The 21,222-nt window shown below is 41.1% G+C and overlaps 2 protein-coding genes and 1 long non-coding RNA gene across 5 annotated transcripts in view; 2 read left to right on the top strand and 1 right to left on the bottom strand.

Moving 5' to 3' along the window:
• The first annotated feature begins 1,615 nt into the window (after nt 1–1,615).
• On the top strand, nt 1,616–14,758 carry CHRNB4 (cholinergic receptor nicotinic beta 4 subunit). The gene is made up of 6 exons (XM_030496752.1): nt 1,616–1,819; nt 6,418–6,563; nt 7,756–7,800; nt 7,927–8,036; nt 11,072–12,032; nt 14,064–14,758. The coding sequence occupies exons 1-6, from the start codon at nt 1,765–1,767 to the stop codon at nt 14,202–14,204; spliced, it is 1,458 nt and encodes a 485-aa protein (XP_030352612.1). The 5' UTR covers nt 1,616–1,764; the 3' UTR covers nt 14,205–14,758.
• The window catches only part of LOC115612488, an 18,840-nt gene continuing 695 nt past the window's right edge, over nt 3,078–21,222 (bottom strand). The window contains exons 1-3 of one of the 2 annotated variants that reach the window (XR_003993040.1): nt 20,327–21,220; nt 17,791–17,918; nt 3,078–3,143 (exon numbers count right to left, since the gene is read on the bottom strand). This is a non-coding gene — a long non-coding RNA (uncharacterized LOC115612488). Of the gene's footprint in view, nt 3,144–17,790; nt 17,919–20,326; nt 21,221–21,222 lie in introns of those variants that run through there. The other variant, XR_003993039.1, reaches the window with a different exon arrangement.
• CHRNA3 (cholinergic receptor nicotinic alpha 3 subunit) overlaps nt 19,204–21,222 on the top strand; it is an 8,463-nt gene continuing 6,444 nt past the window's right edge. For both annotated transcript variants that reach the window (XM_030496749.1, XM_030496748.1), the window contains exons 1-2: nt 19,204–19,281; nt 19,369–19,535. In XM_030496749.1, the coding sequence (XP_030352609.1) occupies nt 19,481–19,535 (55 nt within the window). In that variant the 5' untranslated portion in view covers nt 19,204–19,281; nt 19,369–19,480. The remainder of the gene's footprint in view (nt 19,282–19,368; nt 19,536–21,222) is intronic.

Here is a 21,222-nt window from a genome sequence, read left to right as displayed (position 1 = left end):
ATCTGAGATTTTTGTATAGCATTACCATGCACTAAGTCCATCTCTAAACAGTGATCACATGTATATACGAAAGTTCAGTAGTTATAAAAGATCAAAGTTTCATATTTTTTAAAGTTAAAACCACTATAAAACCCGAGAGATTGTAACTGAGGGTGTTTATATTAAAGGTATATTAAAGGAAATTGTTTGAGATTGTGGGTGGAGAAAGGTGAGAATGCATAAGCCATCTTTCTCATGGTAAAAGCTGTGAGCTTTTTAAAGAACTGCTGGGAATCCTCAGTGGAAGATATGGTATAGTTGACATACCTTAAGTTTTGCAGTGTAAGGGAAGGCAACAACACAAACCACTTCATCAAAGCTGACTTGTGACAGCTTGTTTTCCAAGTGGAAGCCCATGCAGTGAGTGCTTTTCCATTTGTCTCACTGAATCCATCTCCCTACCCTAAAGAAATGAGCCAAAAACAACAGACTGTTTATAGGAGTTCCATAGATTGTGGACAGTACAACTAGGAAAATTTTAGTAGAGTCTCTTTATGTATTGGGCTGCATCTGATGGCAGCTGCTTTAAAGACAACAAAGTTATAACACATGGGCCTATTCAGTGCAAAAAGAAGGTGGCTAAAATGTTTCAAGGAGAAGGCAATGAGTCATTCCACACTACACTGACAGCTTGCCTAAAAGCAGCAGCAGGTGACTTCCCCGAATAACCCCGGTCAGGCAGCAGCTGTGCTAGATGCACAAGTCTGGTATGTTATGCTGATAAATCAGGAATGCCTCCATCCCAGCCAATGGTGTTAGACTGCTGGGAGATGAGACAAGAGCAGAACTGCATCCCGTGGCCAGCTGAAGCAGAGGGAACATCAATATGGAGATAAAGCAGTATTTAGAAGATTAGCACCCTTTTTCTTTTCTATCTGGGAACTTCAGCCGTCCTACAGTGCTTGCAAATGACATGTGTAAGATCTTTTCCCTTCCTTCTACACAAACCTTCCCATGGCAAGTCCCCAAATACATGATACTCTACACTCTGCTGAGCCCTTCAGCTGTAAAAGATGACTTCTATCGAATTTTTCCAATGCTCCTCTGGAGTATCTTTATAGCTCTTGCTATTTCTCAACAAGCTGCTTTAGCTTTCTTTTAATAATCCTGTCAAATTTTGATGATAACAAACTCTCTGCTCCTCTCCTGCTGCTCCCAAAAACCCTTTTGGAGTTTTAGTTTAGAGAGTGTGTGGGCCTTGGAGTGAAAAAGGGTTGGCAATAAGCAACACGCTTTTTCTCTTGATACAGAGAATTACCCTCTGCTAGGGCTGTAATTCATTGAGATGTCTTTCACTAACAGGTTTTATGGCACAAAGTTACATCCTGTTCTTCCCACGCAGCTATTCCCCGCCACTGCACTTGTGAACCAGAAAGCTTTCTAAATACCTAGTAGCAAGAATTAAGAGGTGGTGTTTTGCAGATCCTGTTCCTTATATTACTCTTTCATTTCCTCTTACTCAACATTATCACATTATGTTCCCTCTTCTTATGTGCTTTTCCTTTTCACAAAGCTCTTTAAACAGCTGCAAAGGGGGAGGGACCACTATGCTCACGAAAACTCCACTTTGCAGAATGCTTCTGCCAGGTCCTACTGTCTGTCTCTTTCCAGGCATTTAATACCTCCAAGATTCAGATTTGCTTTTACATCTCTTCCTTGTGCATCCCTGACAACAGAGCTTATTGCCAGCTGAAGAACAGCAATCCACCTCTTCTTGTTACTGCCATGAGGAATACGTACACCCTCTTTCTCTTTGTAGTGGGCTCCTTTTATTTTAACGGTAAGTGATCTTTTCTTTCGGGTACAGTTTGCAGAACAGCCATAGCCTGTGGGGCTTGGAGGTAGGACTGTGCTATAACCTCTCAGACAATTTGTAACAATCACCTTGGTAGGCTGCAGACTTTGAGAGGATGCATGAAATGGATTATTTTAGTGTTGTTTCTGGCTTGCTCGGTATCAGCAAATCCACTATGAGGGATACGGACAGGCAGTAAGTTGGAGGTAAAATGACAGAACAGTAGCAGATGATAATGATAATCACTAAATAATCTCTCTTTAGATGCTCCCAGGATCATCTGTGATGGGAAAAGCGGGTATTTTGCTAAGAGTGAAAAAATACAAAATGAACCATAACTTGAACCATAAATAAGACAGAACTCATCCCTCCCCACTTACTGGCTCAAGTTCATATGTTTTGCAAAGTTCATACTTCCTAATGGTTTGATTAGTATGCAAATAGTTTAAATTAAATATGTAAATAGATGCTAAAAAAAAAAGCAAACATACATTAAGAACATTTTCTTTAGTCCACCAGGATTTCTTGTGTATGTTAAAATATATGCTAAAGCCAACATGAACAGCCCGACAGCAACATGAAACAGTGCATTTACCGTGGGAGCTTCTTCCCACAGAGACTCCACTGAAGTGTTCAGAGTGAAACTGGCTGAAATTGAACCAAGACAAAAATCACATCTTTCCCATAATTACCTATTCACCCCACAGTTGTTTTGGTTCTTCAGTCACTGAAAGGCAACTTTAGAAAACATCTGCTTTGTAACAAATAAAGAGTGAGGGCCTACTTCAGATTCTTAGATTACACGCTTTTAAACCTATTAGTATTTCCTTTTTATTTGCATTAATTGCAGTGTAGAAATTCAAATAGTGTTTCAAATACAGTAGATTCACCACTGCTTCCTTTGGAACAATCAGTGTTCTAAGAGGTTAAATGAATCTTTTTACTCAAGAGTGTGCTGAGGAGTAACAACATCACCAAGTAATTTCAGAGAAGATAATGGGATTGTCTTATCGCTGCTTCTCGCTTACTCTTTACTAATTACAGATGGGAATATGGTGTGTCACCACTGTCCGCATAAGTTACTTGGGAGAGAGGAAGGAACAAGAATGACAACATATGCTACAATTTATTATTTCTAAACAAAAGCTATTTCAACATTTATTAAAATAACTGAAGTCAGGGAAACAGAGGAAACATGCCTCGTGTTATATCTTGCAATTTAGACATGATAACAGTGCACTTGCCTGCATTTGTCAACACTGGTCCTTATTGTGTTCTGTGGAAATCACTCCAACATTTCGTCTTTACACTGAAAATAAACCACATAAGATGACTAGTTATTTCATTTTATAGATTTAAATTAGACCATGTAAAAGGCAAAGTTTGTAGAGGTGAGTGAATGAAGTCTGTGGTTTTGTTTGTTCTGCTGTGAAATTGGAAGCATCCTGATGCAAGGGGTTATTTTAATGGTCATACTCCCACAGAGAAAACAAACTTATTGCAGAATGAGTACTGCAAGTTACGTGGCAATTTGCTCTCCTTGTCGTGGAGCAGATGTGTAGTGTGTTCAGTGAAGCTAAAACAATTTCCCTAGCTCAGGATCCATCCCAATGTGTTTTCTCTATTACTGCTTTCAGAACACAAAAGACACTCCACCCCCAAATGAGGACTACTTCATCATTCTAGTTAAAATCCTTTGTCTAAAAGCATCAGTCTCCCCTCTGCAACATTTCTCTTTGGAAAAAAAAAACAGTTTGCAAGGGAAACTGTGCACTTCCATTTCTTCCAACTCAGAGGAAAAAGAGGAGTTCCAAATGCATGGCTGCTGACATCGTGACGTGTGTAAAGATGAACATGAATGCCTGGCAATTTTGTCCTCATTGGGTGCCATCTGGTAAATATGTAGGTTGGTAATGGAAAATAAAAATTAGACAAGAATGGCTCATTTTCACACGTTATTTACAGAGAGATTAGCTCTAGCAACCTTTAAAGCAGTGCCCTGCTGACATCTAGTGGTGTTTGATACAGGCATCTGAGTGAGATGAGAGAATAGTCCCTTCTGTATTTCTGATGGCTACGTTATTTAACGGTTGGGATGTGATGGCAATTTTATAAAGAATTATTCATGACAGGGACCCCTTCCCTGGGATCAGATCATGATTTCTTAAAAGGATTCGTTAACAATTTTTTTATAATTAAGTTGTGGCCTGCATGAAGTTTGTGGAGGGAGGCAGTACTTTGAGATCTGAGCTATTCTTATCAGACATGCAGACCCCACAGCAGGGTTTCATTCGCAGACCAGACAACTACGATTGCTAAAACCAGGTTTCAGATAATAGGATTATTACAAATTCAGAATGACTCTTGTACAAACATTCTGCAGCCTCTAGTCCTTCCTCCCTGATTAACAAATCCTCTGTATGCTGGGATAGTTACAGAAAACACGGCATCACAGTGAAAACACATTCAACAATTCAAACAGCATTCAGTGACCACTACATGCACCAAACCAAATAACAATGTATTTATATCTGAATTAGAGCCATCTGCTTGTGTCATTTCCACATGCAACAGCGGGAAAGTTTGTTAAAAATGAAACCAAAGCAACACAATAAAATAACTTTAACCAAGATTCTTTCTTTACCTACCACAAGGCTTCTCACCTAGCCTTTTAAACACAGAAAGATTCATTCCTAGAGTGCAGCCCCATTTTCCTCACAATATCAAACGTAGCTGTACCTTAATTGCAATACATAATTAAAAACAGAATCTGGAGCTTAGCAAGGCTCAGTGCAGTTCTAGCTTGTGAAGCCTTTGATTAGGCAGGCTTACATTTAGAATAAATGTAATATTAGAGTATCTCATGGTATTAGGGCTTTTATAATGGCTTGTGGTGAGGTACAAAGCGAGCATGAACCAAAAATCAAACCAACCTGACAAACACTCAGAAGTATTCATCCAAATTCGTTTTCCCAAATGGCTTGGGAAGTATTTGAGAAGCCTATTTTGAAGAACAATGTTAGGGTTAAGTATATGGCACAAAGCTTGTGCTACCGATGCCATAGCATATGCTGATCTTAAAAGAATTACAATGAGCCTGGTGTTTATCTCAACCTTCCCCAAATCTTGTGTAAGGGTGTTCTTAGATATGAAAAATCATTTTGATGTTTCCTTCTTTGTCTCTCCACTTTCTTGCTGGATCAGAAACAAGAAGTTCGAACAGTATTTTTTTAACCTGAGTGGAATTCAGAAGTACCAAGTTCCATGAGAGACTTGTTCTCCCTCAAGGAACTTACATCCATGTTCACATGGAAACTGGGCACCCAGAAGTGCACACAAACTTTGTGATCCTGGCCTTTTGTTGTCTGCCTTTCTCTGGATCTCATGGATATGCTATAGCACAAAAAAAAAAAAAAAAACAGAACAAATTAATGTAGCACGAATTTTAAACACTTGCATGGCCAGTGGTTTTTACTGCATGGAACTGCTCCAGGGGATAATGGAGCAAATATGCTGTGGAGACACTATCCTCATTTCTGCAATGTCTACTTTTAGTTTGGTGCCCTTTCCTATGGCAGAATCATTATATCAATTTGATTAGAATCTGTTTTCATTAACACCTATATCCATCACTATCAGCTGAATGACACAACACAGAATTAGTCGACATACAGCAGAATCTCTCTGGGTCAGTCTCTCTGGTCAATCAATTCTGTTGGCAGGATGTTACCAGGACCTTAGTCATCTGTATTATTATGTGGTCAATAGTGGTTTAAGAAGTCCACTAGGATGGCTTTTAAAAGCACAAGCAAGAAGATGGTAGACAGATGCAGTTAGTTACCTCTGAGGCTGTGCCACAAGCTGTTCTTCTCCATGGAGAAGGTGCAGGCCTGTTTGATTGTGTCCTGCTGATACTGTATTTTGCAGTCACTGAACTCTAGCTTTGGCCACCTAAGATTTACAGTATTTGTGCTAGTCCATTAATCAGGGTTTGTTTCCACATAAAGTAAGGCTTACATATTGCCTCAGGTTTTAAATAAAATAATTCTGAAACAGAGACATCACTAGTTACCAAAGAGCTCCCTATCATTAAAAAACCCTTACAGCCTCTGCCACTGATCCCCTGGTTTTCCCTACATAAACCAGTCTTTCAATTCATACATGTGCCTGCAACTCCGTCTCCTAAGACACTAAAGAGAGAAGTCACAGCTGGACTCCCTGCATTTGGAACATTGAAACATTCCTCTTCTTTTATTAAGAGGGTGGTCTGCTCCCCAGTTTCTATTTCTGAACATACTCCCAAAAGTATCTATCAATTTGAGCCTCACATTTTACTGTGAAAAAAACCCCAAAGGGCTCTGATTTATCTGCTTTGATCTATGCTCTGTGAAAGACAGACAACTTCAGCAGAACAGATACTGGTGCAAGCACCATATCCTTCTGTTCACACAAGTCTAGAGTCTTTAGAAACATCAAAAGCCTGTCTGCATGAAATAATGAGGTCTGATGCACAGAAATTCTGTGATCCTTACATCATGTCCCTTGCTCTCCCTTCTATAACCCTGTTATGTGCTGTTTGACAGGAAGCACCGCAGCAGACGTTGAAGAAAAGCTAATGAACCACCTACTGAGTCCTGACAGGTACAATAAGCTAATCCGACCAGCTGTCAACTCATCCCAGTTAGTATCTATAGAACTGCAGGTTTCTCTGGCACAGCTCATCAGCGTGGTAAGTTCAAATTAGGCCATGCCTTTTAATTCATTACTACCTGCACAGCTTTCTAAGTGAAAGTCACACTGGTGTTACTATGTCCCTGTTACTTTCTATTTTACATAATACCACACAGTAGGCAGGGTCATACATGCAATTTACTGGGTTTCATTACTTCAGAATGCAGCTACAACAGGGAGATCAATCCATGCCTAAGCAATAAAAGACAGTGGCCAGATCTTCATCCAATAAAATGCCATCAATCAAAAAATCAAAATCATTCCACTGATTTCAGTACAGCTACAGTAAGTTACAGCAGGTCAGGACCTACCTTGGACAGTGTATGCAATGCTAAACTGTCTTCTGCTGCTTGCATCAGAGAAATGTGGTTGAATGGCCTGAAAACAAGCTACAAAGACAGCTCAAAATCTCATGGCAGATCAGGTACATCAGCAATAAGTGAAATGTAAAGAAAAAGCCGTATTAGCCCTGGCTGGAATATCTTAACATGGTTAAAACAATCCTCATGTAAGCAACTCGTCATATTCAATAAAAATAACTTCAGTGGGCCTGAAAGATATTTTCACTCACAAAGTTAGCATGTGTTTAACAGTTCTTCCAAGGTACAAATACACACCTCAATGCCAAGAGAGGTTTAGCATTAACTGCAGTGGGAACAAGATCCAGCACATAAGTGGGAATAATTTCCCGAATCGGGGCTTTCAACTCTGCTGCTCATTCCCTGGATGAAAAGGAAGATATAGATGACTGCCTCCTTGCCAGAATTTGTGTATGGGCCAGTGACTGGACTACTGCAAGCATAAAGAGACCTCTATAATTTATATTCTGAAATTCAAGAGGAAAAGAGAGAGACACTGATGGAACATAAGGGAACCTGTACAAACAGATGAGCTATCTTACACACGAGCAAGCTGATTTATCCAGGATATAGTGTCATGTATACCAGATGACTCTGGGACAAGTGCTGCTTCTCTCCTGGAAAATTCCACCTCGTGGGGTTACTGTTTATCATCAGTATGTGCACAAGACTGACCACCTTACCAGCAGAGAAATGCCTGTCTTGAAATACATTAGATGAAATCATGCTGCGCAGTTGGAAATATCCTCAAAACCCCACTGAATAAATCTTATTACTGCAGTAAAGTGAAACATTTTAGAGAACAACTTCTCTCTCTCTTTTTCCCTGCAGAATGAACGGGAACAGATCATGACTACAAATGTCTGGCTGAACCAGGTAACCAAGCCCACAGAGGCATGCTCTTGTAAACCACAAATGCAACTGCTTTCACTCCATCACAGTGATTGCTTTGTTAGTGCTGGTCTGGATACTCCCATCACTACTGTACGATTCTTCTCTTAGGAGTGGATTGATTATCGTTTGGCTTGGAAGCCCTCTGACTACGAAGGAATAAAAAGGCTGAGAATACCTGCAAAACACATCTGGTTGCCAGACATTGTGCTTTACAATAAGTAAGTAAAACTTCTGTAGTTTATGCAGACAGCGAACAAAATTTTAAGCACGTATCAAGAAACAAGGCTCAGAACCGATGAAGTAGGTCTGATAAAATTCTAAAACTGAATTTTGTAGCTTTTGAACAATATCAAGTATATCTGACCAGGGTACTGGCCTCAAAGGTAATTTTAGTAATATCAGGGCTCTGGTTAAAGAAATTCCAGCAGACCTGGAGCATGTCTGCAGTGTGAGCTGTTTCACCACCACAGGGTCTGTGACAAGGCCCACAACTAAGACACAGATCTGTACCAAACTAGACTATATGAAAGCATGAATAGTAGGTACAAGCGCAGCCATACACTGGTCATGTTTGCAAGAAGACAAGACATCTGGAATTCTATCAGACGTCTTAGGTTCTGAGCTAAATATCTGTCTCCTACTTCTTCTTTCCTTCCTTTCCACCACAGAATTGAGGATAAATCTGATACAAAGTTCACATGTACCAGAACAAAATGAGTTAATATTCATTTACAAAACCAAATTATGTTCTGTTTTCATCAGGCATTAAAAAAATCAATTATAAGAATACATAATAAATCTGTCAACATTTGACCCTGTTGCCTTACAAACACTGAGAAAAAGAGAAGCTTGGTGCTAGACACGTACTTCAGTTCTTCTTTCAGACAGATAGCTAATTGCCAACTTTGTTTTGTTTTGTTTTTAAGTCTCTGTCAAAGTCTTGATGTGGATGATATCAAGTCTGGGGGAAAAAAAATAATCAAAACTTATACTTTCATGATACTTCAAAAACCATTGAATTCAGGAACATACAACAGTTTAAGAACATATACAGATGGGGAAACACAGGAAGTTTATATATAACTGAGTTAAGTCCCTGGAATCCTACTACTGGAAATCAGATTTGAGAAATACTTAAAACTATTGTATTAGTCACAAAATAATTCAGCCAGTGGATTAGGATGTAGCCTGTCTGGTCAAATCTTGTTCTGGTGCACTGTGCCCCCGCCCTCTGCTTCTTTCTTCCTTACTCCCCAAACGGTACCATTTAATGGATTGTAAGAATAGAAAGAAACAGTTTTAAAAGCCTTCTTAGATGTCTGGGAACAAGGTTTCAGCCTCACTGTATTAGATTTTTACATTAGTACAAAACTTCAAAATGAAACTGTAGATAAAGGACAACCACCTCTAGCTTTCTGCTGCTGAAGCACGTGTTTCATAGGCACCAGTCAGTTCAAGAAGGTGCAAAGGAAAACACAAAGAGCATCCCCAGGCACCAGAGCTCCACAAAGAGCATCCCCACGCACCACAGCTCTGTATTTATGTAGCCTGTGTACAGGACTGCAGAGGGCACTGAGACAGCACCAGCAGCTCAACCCCAGTCCCACAGTTGAGCATGGGGCAGCCGGCAGAACCTACACATTCTCAGCCCAGGAGTCTACCCTGTACGTTGTGGGGCATAGCAGTAAATCTAACCCAGGGAGATACAAACACGTGAGAAATAAGAAACTATTTCACTACTAAAAACCAGCAGTTTTACTAGCAATGAACTAATGCCCATTGTATGCTGTAGGCACTCAATTCTGTGTCTGGTTGGTTTGCTGCCTACCTAAAGTAGCTACAAGGGTCTCAGCTCAGCACCAGGCACCAGGGTTTGGAACATGAGGCTCTTCCAGAGCCAAATATAACTGATCTGGAGAACAGCTACACATGTGCCAAGCCCTGGATCCTTGTAGCACTTCCCTGCTTAGAAAGAAATCAACCTTAGAACTGAAATAGCTCTATTTTCCAAGATGCCTTGTCAACAAACGTGATTCATGAGACTTTTCAACAACTGTGAAGGAGCACATTTCCATCCAAATAAAAGGCTGCTACTTAGCCATAGTCACCTGAACTTCATTGGTTTACACTTGCAGTCAGTTTGGTCTTCTATTTTTGCAGATAATCTACTGTCTTTAGGTTAAGTGCATTTCTTTACATCTATATTTGTTTATCAAAAGGAGGCATGTGGGATGTATCTAGTCCAGACTCTTCTTTGCAGTCTAACAAAGAGGCTAACCCAGTTCTTAATAAAAGCAACTGATCGGCACAGGGACAAGCCTGTGAGTTTCCTCATCTGCCAAGGCAGATAGTCACTAACGGTTGTTCCTTTCTACTGTTGCACTTGCCTTTGGTAGCCCAACTGGCTGAGCTTGAAAGGTGTTACATAGCACACTTGAGCAGAATCACTGAATACACTCAGAAACACTCAATTTCAGAAATATTTATCAGCAACTGATCACATTTCTACTTCAGGATACTCCATAGATTAAAAAGCCTAAACTGTTTGCCCAGAAACATTGAACAGGAGAAGATACTGACTACTGACCTATAATGATCTCCCTGAATTAAAAGGCCCAGTGTACACAGAATACTCCCCAAGTGGAAGTTCAGCAGCTGGAGAAAATACAAAGCCAAGAACACTGTGGCTTATCTGTTCTGGTTTTGTAATAAGTAAACATGAACTGGAATGGCACAATAAATTATAAACCATATAATTACATTTCCTCTGCCTACAGTCTCTCTGCATTTCTAACTAACACTGCTCATCCTTATTTCTTCACCCAAGTTATTTAGGAGTGTTACTGTGTTCCAGATCAAAGGTACCTTCCATTTTCATGCTAGATGATCTCATTTTTACTCAGGCTTCACAGATGTAGTAATCCTTTATTACATCAACAAACATTTACAAAACACTTTGAATTCTTTGGATGAAAGAGAGATGCAGGTTTATTATTTAATAATAATTTTCTAAAACAATTTTTGTAAGTATTGGACCTAATATAAATTCTCTGACTGGGAGAACTGCATACCTTCATCTCCCTATCAAGTTATAGCTCCCTACAACATAGATTTCCAAATAGAAATACTACTAGACTTTGATTCCAAAAACAACTGAGGCCCATAAGGATGTCAGAGCTCTTCGGGTTTGAACTATGTTATTCCTCTTAATGTTTTCCTATCTCCTCTCCTTTTCCTTTCCTCGTTTCCTCAGTGCGGATGGCACATATGAGGTTTCACTCTACACAAATGCGATTGTAATGAATAACGGAAGCATTCGATGGCTGCCACCAGCTATTTACAAGAGTGCCTGCAAGATTGAAGTGAAGCATTTCCCATTTGATCAACAAAACTGCACATTAAAGTTCCGGTCTTGGACATATGATCATACAGAAATTGATATGGTGCTTAAAACTTCCATGGCAAGCATGGATGACTTTACACCAAGTGGAGAGTGGGACATTGTAGCACTCCCAGGAAGAAGAACTGTAAATCCTTTGGACCCCAATTATGTCGATGTGACATATGACTTCATTATTAAAAGGAAACCTCTTTTTTATACCATCAATCTTATCATCCCCTGTGTGCTAATTACATCCTTAGCCATCCTGGTGTTCTACTTGCCTTCAGACTGCGGTGAAAAAATGACCTTATGCATATCTGTGTTGCTTGCCTTGACTGTGTTCTTGCTGCTGATCTCCAAAATTGTGCCTCCAACATCTCTAGACGTTCCACTGATTGGGAAGTACCTCATGTTTACAATGGTTCTGGTGACCTTCTCAATAGTTACCAGTGTCTGTGTACTCAATGTCCACCACAGATCTCCAAGTACTCACACTATGCCCCCTTGGGTAAAGCTGGTGTTCCTTGAAAGACTCCCAGCCTATCTGTTCATGAAGCGTCCAGAAAACAACTCTGCACAGCAAAAGCTGTGTAACTGCAAAAAGACAAAAGAAGAGAAGCCAGCCGACTTCTACAAGAACTCTACCTATTTCCTGAATACAGCCTATGCCAAAAAATACGATACGAAAATCACGGAGACTCTTGACAATGTCAGCAGTCATCCAGAGTTTAGGTTAAGAACAGGCACCAAATTTTCTCCTGAAGTCCAAGAAGCAATTGATGGAGTCACTTTTATAGCAGAGCATATGAAAAGTGATGACAATGACCAGAGTGTAAGTAAAAGAGAGAAATCACCCCTGTCTTTCCAAACGTCATCTCCTGCCCTCCCCCGTAACACGCTGTTCTTCAGAAAGCATAGTTGAACTCCCTAGCTATTCCCCAGTTTTAAGAAAGACTCTAAATATAGCTTATAAGAGGAAATAATTTTTGCCATGAAAAGAACTTCATTAATAGCAATCTGGTAAACCCCAATACTCTCTTGGAAAGTAACATGGCTGTTTCTACCATGAGAGAATGTTGATGGCCCACTAAGTCATTAAAAACCCTGGAAAAAGCTGTGCTGCCCCATTCAAGTAGTGTTTGGCAGGGAAAAAAATAATATTCAGTTCCAGGTCAGAAAAAGAGTATTTTTCACCCTTGTCTTCAGTAAGACTGTGACTCAACCCATGGCCAGGCCCTGTTAACCAGAAACAATCTACCTGCAGCTTAAGCATTTATTCACCTAACTGTGCACAGAAGGTAAAATTAGTAAAATGCCTTTGCAAGCACCCTCTTTGAGCTAAGATATCTGTCCACGTGTGGCAACCACAATGGCTAGGACGGAAATCCTAATGCCAGCTGACCTGACCTTTCATTTGAGTAAATCAGACTTGGTTTTGGCTATGAGAAGTACTTTATCCCGGACATGTTTAAGCAATGCTGCTGCCGCCCTGTTCACTTGCTCTGCCCATGTGCCACTAGCTAACACACTAAAGCTGATATAAATACACTGTGAATAATGCTTGTGAAAACTCAGATGGTTCAGAGTTTTGTTTAGACAGGCACCCATGCTTAGGGAAAACCATCCTTACACCTACCGGTGTCCTCTCTCTGACCCAGATCCCAGTGAGAATCTGGGTTCTCTACTCTTGTTGTGCTCTCCCTCCCACAGCCAAGCTGATTAAATAAAGTCTGGTTTCTGATTTCGCACAAGTCCCTTGAGGAGCATGCTGCTGAGTAGTTCATGTTTTCTATTAACTGAAATTACTGTCAATATAAATAAAGAAGATCAGCTATTAACATTAGACATGAGCTTGTAAACATTGAAACCGAGTGAACAGAAGCAGACTCCTTAGGGCAGAGAAAAAGGCTTCTAATAGCTCAGAAATTCTAGCAAGAATGTGTAGCATGCTAAAGGATCTACAAAGCTTCCACTTCATACTAAGACAATTTTCAAGGATATTTTATATCTTAAAAATTAATTGAATGCTTTTCACAGAGTTCTCTGATATCACGTGTCAATTTACTACATCCCTAACTTTAACCTCTACTTTCTTCCTTAATTATCAGAGTCTGATAACAACTGTTCATGCACATTTACTGTGGTCTTATTTCAGCAGCACACAATTCCCATTAGCACCAGTGGAAATCTAATGTAAGACATGGGATAATTGACAAGCATGGTAAAGTCACTGAGGTGAGAATGTCCCATGTGGAATCAAGAATCAGTGAGAGAAGAAAAACTAATCGTTTCTGAGATGCAAATGAAGATGAATATATTCCCCTTTACAATAATATCCTGACAGTCACTTCAGTTTGAGGGCAGAATCTAAGGCCATGACTTTCACAGTCAACATACGCAAGGCAAAAAGGGATTTTAATAAAAGCAAAAGTATTAATATGCATCAAGACCCTTGATTAAGATGACTGCTGATAAGAACAGAACTCTGAAGCTAACCTTGTCTAGCAGCAGTAAACACCATCTATTTTCGTCCACTGAGATAAATAGCATATGCAAACAAAAATTGAAGAAAAAAATTCCTTAATTGGATTATCCTGTGGGTCGTTCAGGACTGGCTCCCATGAGGCAGCCGTGCTCAGTACCTGCTTCTATCTAAGACACCTAAGAAATATTTACAGCATTTTCCTCCACTGCCCAGAATGGTGGTAGAAGAAAAATCCCTTCCCAAGCCTAAAATTAGTTTATTCCTTGAACCTTGAGATTTGTTTCCTTTCATTTTCATAACAAAAGCTTGGCATTAGCAAGAGGAAGAGCAAAAGAACATGACAAATTGCTAATACCTTTAACTGGCTTTTTCTTTCAGGTCATTGAAGATTGGAAGTACGTTGCCATGGTAGTGGACAGGCTGTTTCTCTGGATATTCATCCTTGTTTGTGTCCTGGGAACTGTTGGATTATTTCTGCAGCCACTTTTTCAAAACCACACTGCTGCCATGAACCCTTAGCTGTCATTTAAAATTGTCAATACTTACATAGACGTTTGGTCTCATTCTGCTCTCAATTCCCCTCTGTTAAACCCACAGAGATGCCAATTGAGTTGTTCTTACATCAGATTTAGAGTAGGGAAATGGAAAGTAGAACTTGACTTATTGTGATAGGAAAAAACCCTCAAATTAACAGAAAACTATCATTTTTTCCAATGAGTTCAGTACTTCTGGCCCTTTTTTTTACTTGTTTGAAGTCTGAACATTACAGAGAAAGGCTTTTACTGTACAATATGCCATCCTGGCTCACAAGGATTGTTATTAAATAAGTATTTTATATACATTGCCTCAGGAAGGACATTTTCTTTCCTCAGAATACTGTAATTTCCCTGTTACAAAGAAGATACCGCTATGATGTTTATTTCCTTCAAATGCATCAAAGCTACTTGTGTCTGATTTATAATAAGCTTTACAAGTGGAACCACTGTTTAGCTGTTGGAGTATGAATTTGAAAATGGAACTGAGAAACAGAGGTAACCACCGATAGGCTTCTCACGTTGCCATCTCAATATAAGACAAACAAACATGTATATACTCTGTTCAGTGATGAAATTAAAATAAAATGTAACATTTTCATTTATAGAGATTTAGTCCTCAAGTGTTCCTGCAACTTTAACAGCTCCCGTAACTGGGGTTCATACACACTTATACGAATCTAAGGCTAAGAGCACAGGAAAGCATCTGGAGAAGACAACTGTGAGAGGCAGCTAGAATGAGCAGAAGACGCCTGAGAACAAACACATCTGCATGTTTCGCTTTGGAGATTTTAATGTGATTTAAGTCTAATCCTAAATAAATTAGCTAGGAAAACACTTAACACAAGTACTGTCTTTGGCAGAGGACAGATCAAGGCCCTAGACTCCCATCACAGGACAATCCCACCACCCTTTGTACCAGGTAGCTTGTAACCTGCAGAAAGAGAAGAGGGGTCCTGGCATTTTTCAAGCTAAACCAATCTCAGCTGTTCCTCGGGGTGCTGTCAGAACACGTAACAATTTTACCACCAATAATAAGTACAACTAAGGTCCAGTGGACAACTTGCTAAACTCCACTACTGCTTGTGAAGGGGATTTGAGGCTCTCCTGTCCCAGGGGAGGATTAGCTGACACCTAAACCTGTGTTCTTCAACAAGCCAGGGGGTTGGAACTAGATGGTCTTAAGGTCCTTTCTAAGCCTAGCTATTCTGTAATTCTGTAAGTCACAGATGAAGACAGCTCCAGCTCTATTTGCCCTCATCAAAACTAAGCTACATCTCTACCTGGATCGCCATCTCCAGACAGCTACAGCTACATAGATTTCAAAATCCCAAAACAGCTACACCAACACTTTCCCAACTGTTCAGAGCAACTCCAGGACCTTTGCTGATTCCTGTGTTCAGCAAAGGTCCTGGTCCTGCCCATGTGCTGAGCTCCCAAACATTAATTGTTCTGGACATTTCCCAAGGTGACTGGTGGGCTGCATAAAGCTTAATGGGTCAAACCTGCTTTCCCCACCTCAAACATCTTTTTCTCCTTCTCAAACCTACAGAGCAGAGCTACTTCTCTGCAGGCAACTGAAACAACTGTTGTGAGATGAGATGGGGCACAGGCAGCCCCCCAGGAGCAGAGGGGTGCCTTCACCCATGCAGGGAGATGCTCCTTTATCTTAGGTTATATGCTGGGAGCTGATGTGGCACAGAGCATCACCAGCACACAGGCACACACTGCCCCAGCTGCTTTTTCCACTCACCTGGAAGCCAGAGAAGCTGCCAGCACTGTGCAGACAATGTAAAAGTGAAGCCCCTTGAAATCTCACAATAAACCTGAACAGTGAATCTGAAAGAGGTGGCACGGGCTTTAAATGCGTCTGTGAGCTACTACACACCTCTGCAGCGCAGAAGGGAGAGGGACTCACCCAGCCAAGCAACCAGGAGCAAGTCAGCCATGGACCCTGCATCCACCTGACTGGCACTGGACCTGTGCAGAGCAGGGACCCCTCTCTCTGCTCTTTTCACCCAGCACCAACAGTACTTTTGGGTCTGCCTCACTCTCACCCTCCTACCAATTACCACTCCTATCCCCAGTCCCTTCTTATCCTCTCCCTCACTACCTGAATGCAACTGAAATGAGGCTTCCAGTAGTCCCACCTCACAGTTGGCCTTATCTTTATGAGCAGTAATGACTGACGGCGCTTGGCTCCGTAACTGCAGCCTTCAGCTGAATTATGCCCTGCACAGACAAAAGTTTCAGGAAGGATTTGGCAGCTCAGCCAGCAGCTAACTCAGAGCACGCTCAGATGGAGGCCTCAGACCTGACAAACCCAGAAAATGCTTTTAAAAAGCACATCACTGCCCCCGGGGAGATCCCTGCAGAACTAGAGCTCCTCATCCAGGAGGTGGTGGGCTCTGGTGCTTCCCATGCACTGTGCCCACTTACTCCTTTTTTCACCACAAGTACAGCAATATGCTCTTCCCTAGTTATGCTCTTGGAAACCACCACTGTATTTTTTTTTTTTAAGTTTCCAGAAATAATCCAATCTATAAAAAACTTCAGAATGGAAAATTTCACCCAAAGTCCTCAAATTTGGAAAACTCTGACCTCCTAAAACTGTACTCTCAAAACGGGAAATGCTTTTTCTGCCTAACCCTCAGCAGCTCCACTTACGTAATACCCAGCAGTATTCCCAGTTTAACTGGTCAATGAGTTGCAGGGCTTTCTGCTTGGAGTTTTTGGCAAAAGCTCAAAGATAAAATATTTCTGAAGAAAATGAAACATTAAAAATGTCATCTGGCGGCCAAAATGAATGCGAGAATGTCCCAGTGCATCAAACAAATTAAATTCCAACATTTCCCATTTTCAGATGGTTTACAATAATGTTTTCCATTAAAAAAGAAAGGAAGAAAAGTGGTCATTCAGAAAGTATTTTTTCACTAAAACTGTTTTTCAGTGGCAATGTGGATCCAGGCTTTGCTTCCCTACTTGTGAAGAAAAGCCTCTGTTGGCTCCCTCCCCATTCCCTACCATTACAAACCTCTTTGAGCCTGACCAATCCACCAGAACATGCAGAAGTGCCACCACCACCACACACAGGCACCATCTGTGTCCAGGTGAGGTGATTTGGGTGCTTCTGCACCCTTGGCGCCACTAGAAAGAAAACTAGACAGATCAGCAGTGTTGGCTTTTTATAGAGGGAGCATCAATACCCCAGTCAAAGGTGGGAAAATATTCTTTTCTTCATCACCTGAGTGGATTAAGATTTGATCTAAACAAAGCAAAACACCTCTAAAAGTGGTGTGTTTACTAAAAAGCAAGGGCTATGTAGTTTGTTACTGCACATCTTCTTGGGTAGAGTAGCTTCCCCTACCTATACAAATTCTTCTATGTGGTTCTGCAATGCAGTATGGTGATGCCTTCTTATCACATCACTCTCCCTAGCCATAAAAATATATTCTACCACAAACCCGAGTGGATTTCACCAGGAGCTCCAACATGTGATGTTAGAAACAAAATATCTGTGCATACAAACACCACTGAAAATCTCAGTAACTAGGCAAATAAAGCGAAAATACCTGTATATCTTGATGCAACGGCTCTTTGCTGCCTTTTGCAGATCAGGTGTCTCCAAGTTATTCAGGTTTAAGCACTGGCTTTTGGGGAATATGGGTTATGAGCTGATCTTTGAATGTTTAGCCCATTTCTAATTGGGACAAAAAAGAAACAAACAAAACCTCAGTTATAATGCTGCTTATACATAGAAACCAAGGCAGCAGAAAGGGAAAACATCTCGTCTCAATGCCCTGGAAAGGCAAAAAACTATCCACAAAGGGTTAAGCTAAATGACCAAGCAGTCGAGTTCTCTGGAAAAAAGAAAGAAAATCAAATGGACAGTAAAGGCCATTTCCTCCAAGCTAATAGAATTACAGAAATTATCATAAGAGCATGTGTCTGGGGATGGAGTGAATGATGCTCTGAGAGACAGGGCAAACAGGACAAACAAGCTCTGTGCCAAGAGCAGCTGAGCTGAACCCACTCTAATGCTCTCTCTCCCAGTGCTCCCTCTTGACACAGTGCCAAAAGGGGTCATCATTTATCCTTCCCTCGTGGCAGGGAGTGAAGCACCTACTGGGTGCAGCCTCCGGTCCCACAGGGCTTCCCCCAGTCATTTCTAAAAACAAAGGTGGAATCCCACATTTTTCTCTCCCTCCCCTCCCTCCCTCCACACAGACTGCCCAGATGTGTACAACCACCACTGCCTGAATGAGCTCTGCATCACCTGGTCGTTCAATGTGGGGCAAAAAGTGACATAAAAGCTATCAGTGAGGCTGATGAGCACCTGGGGAATGAGCCACTGTGCAAATCACGCTTTTACAATTGAACTTCAAACTCAACTCCCCGTTCTCTCCCATCTCCTTCCCCCTGAACAATAAGGTTTTGGGGGATCAAGCTGGCATTCTATGCTCTTATTCCTCTTCCCAAATTTCTAATCCACCAAAATAGGATCAGTCCAAAGACAGTTATTCTCAAGAGTTTGGTCAAGCTTGATCTCCAACTCAAACCCCCGGCTCTTGCCAGATCCCAGCTGCTATGTACATCACTCCAGGCTTAGATCCTGTCAACAGTAGTACATGCATTTAATTACTCCTGGGAGTAGCACATCCTTTTTATCCAGTCAAGCACCTAGCACATGCACTTGCAAGATGAGACACAGGCAAGGGAAAAAATCTCAACATTAACAGCATAATTGGAAATTCAGGTCCCATGATCGCAGTTCACTGCTAAATCAGGCATCCCTAATGTCAATACCCATTTCAGCACAATTCAATTATACAGTTTTTATTAATTAAACTTCTCCTAGTAGACTGGCATGAGTTTCTGATAGACAAGGATCCTGTACAGCAGCTGACTGGAAAAATCTTTAGCATTGTCAGATTATCAGGTTCATTTATGCACCAATTTAAGGACTTTTGCCTATTATCCTTGCCAGAAGACTGCTCTTTGCCTACAATAACATCTGGTTTGCCTGCAACTTATTGGCTGTTTCCAATGATCTGACAGCCCGGGTAGGTAGAAAGGGGGCAGCACAGCAAACCTGATGGGATCTCACTGCACAGAACTGCGCTCAGGGTCCTGCCGGCTGCTGCTTCCAGGCATTTCACGCATCGGCGGAGCTGAGCTCGCTGTGCTTCCCAAGCTCCAGCAATCCTAGCAGCTAAGCTCATCTTCAACAGCCTCTGTCGACAGGCAGTAATTCCTAACATCATGAGGAGCATGCAGGCTCTCCTGCTAACGGCTGCTGTTTGCTCTCTCTGTCAAGGTGAGTGATCCTCAGTTTGTTTATTCGGGTTTGGTGAAGGGGTGGGTGAAAAGGTGAACAGGCTTTGGTGCAAATGATTTTTAAGAAGTGCTGGAGCTCACTCCAAACCAGTGGATACTTGTACAGAATCCCAGTACAGATCTTTTTGTTACATAGTTTGCTGTGGTTGGTGTGGTTTGGGGTTTTGTTTTAATTTCTCCTTGTAAAGTAGTTAAATAGTCCTGATTCAAGATGCCAACCAGGACACACAAAGCCATTCTAACATTATGAAAAGGAAGCACCTTACATATTAAGATGTGGTTTCACGTATTGTAGAGAACACCATAAGAAAGTGACAATATTAAACAGCTTTAAGTCCATGCTGCAAACAGTGCACCTTCTCTCTGCAGATACGGAAAGCACTAAAACATTGAAATAAAGAACCAAAACAAACGTAAATGCCCTTCTCTAGATACAGCGGATGCTGGATTTAATTAGAGTGCTGCAGACATGTGAAAAGGCTGGTGATTTTGGACTAACTACAGTAAAGAGTCATTAAGATCAAGCTTTAAAATCATTTAGCTAAAAGGTTTGGGAGTATTTATTCCAGGAAATCTTAACCTGAGAGATACAAGATATCCGTGGATAATAAGGGCAAGGTGAGCAGTTAAAAAATATAAAATAAATGTGTTCATTTTTTAGTTAGCAAGTTGGATTGAATGATTTCACCGATCTGAAAAGGAAATTGCCTTCCAAGTGAACAAGACAGGGGGAAAGGGAACAAAGAAATAAAAGCAAGAAAGAGCTTTTACCTGAATACAGTTTTGCACAAGGGTGACCCTGTTGTCTCAGGGAGAGAGGGGCTCGTACAAGGTAACACCTGCTTTGTGGAACACACAGACCAGTCACCTGCAGACACTGCTGCCTCCCATTCTCTTTCCCTTCTGAAAGCCAACTGTCTGGCAAAATATAAACATGCCCTTGCAAATATCTGTAGATTCATAGTTGTGTTTCAAATGAACTGTAGAGTACGTTCAATAGACTTCAGCTCTGTGCCTTTGCTGAACTGGAATAGTGTCATCCATAAATGACAAAATGGGCTCTTTATTAGTTTGTTTTTCACCTGGAGTGCTTGAGGGGGTGTTGTCCAGAAGAGAATTTAAGAGAGAGACCCCTAAAAATGGCTTTTAAATAGCGTCCAGCTGCCCGGATGGTTAATGCCTAGCTAGCTATTGCTAGAGAACAAAAAGGCAGCGTGAAACACAGGCTCCGAAACGGCCGAAAGACCTTGTTGTTTGAAAATTTCAGTTCACAGCTTTCCTGTTGGCCACAGGGCTCCATGAAGAGCAGTTATCAGTGGCAAAATGGACAACAGGAATACATTATAAATAAAAATATGAATAATACATGGGTAATCAGCACATTTCTTTGAATGTGCTGAAAAGTCTTCAAATATAGCAGCTAATCAATTTTTAATCGCCTCCCTTTTTTTTTTTCATATTCCAACAAGCAGGCTGCTGTATCACTGTAACATGTAATCATGGCTCAGGCTGGAAAGCAGAGTTCTGATTTCCTGGGAATCCTCCTTTTGCAAAACACTCCAACAGCTCACAAGCAGCCTGGTCCATCAAGCCACACTTCTCCCCTCCTCTGCCCCACAGCCCTGCAGCTTTGGCAGGTCCAGGGCACCAGGCCTGTGAGGAGAAAG

This window comes from Strigops habroptila, chromosome 9 (genome assembly GCF_004027225.2).
Source record: "Strigops habroptila isolate Jane chromosome 9, bStrHab1.2.pri, whole genome shotgun sequence".
In the NCBI taxonomy this organism is placed as follows: Eukaryota; Metazoa; Chordata; class Aves; order Psittaciformes; family Psittacidae; genus Strigops; species Strigops habroptila.
Note: the sequence above shows the minus strand (reverse complement) of the source record. Positions and strands in the feature narration are given on the sequence as shown.

Excerpts from the sequence above, each read along its gene's own strand:
- CHRNB4 (XM_030496752.1), top strand. The coding sequence starts at position 1,765 with ATGAGGAATACGTACACCCTCTTTCTCTTTGTAGTGGGCTCCTTTTAT. Across the intron at positions 1,820-6,417 it reads GGGCTCCTTTTATTTTAACG|GAAGCACCGCAGCAGACGTT; the intron begins GTAAGTGATCTT and ends GCTGTTTGACAG. Across the intron at positions 6,564-7,755 it reads TGGCACAGCTCATCAGCGTG|AATGAACGGGAACAGATCAT; the intron begins GTAAGTTCAAAT and ends TTTTCCCTGCAG.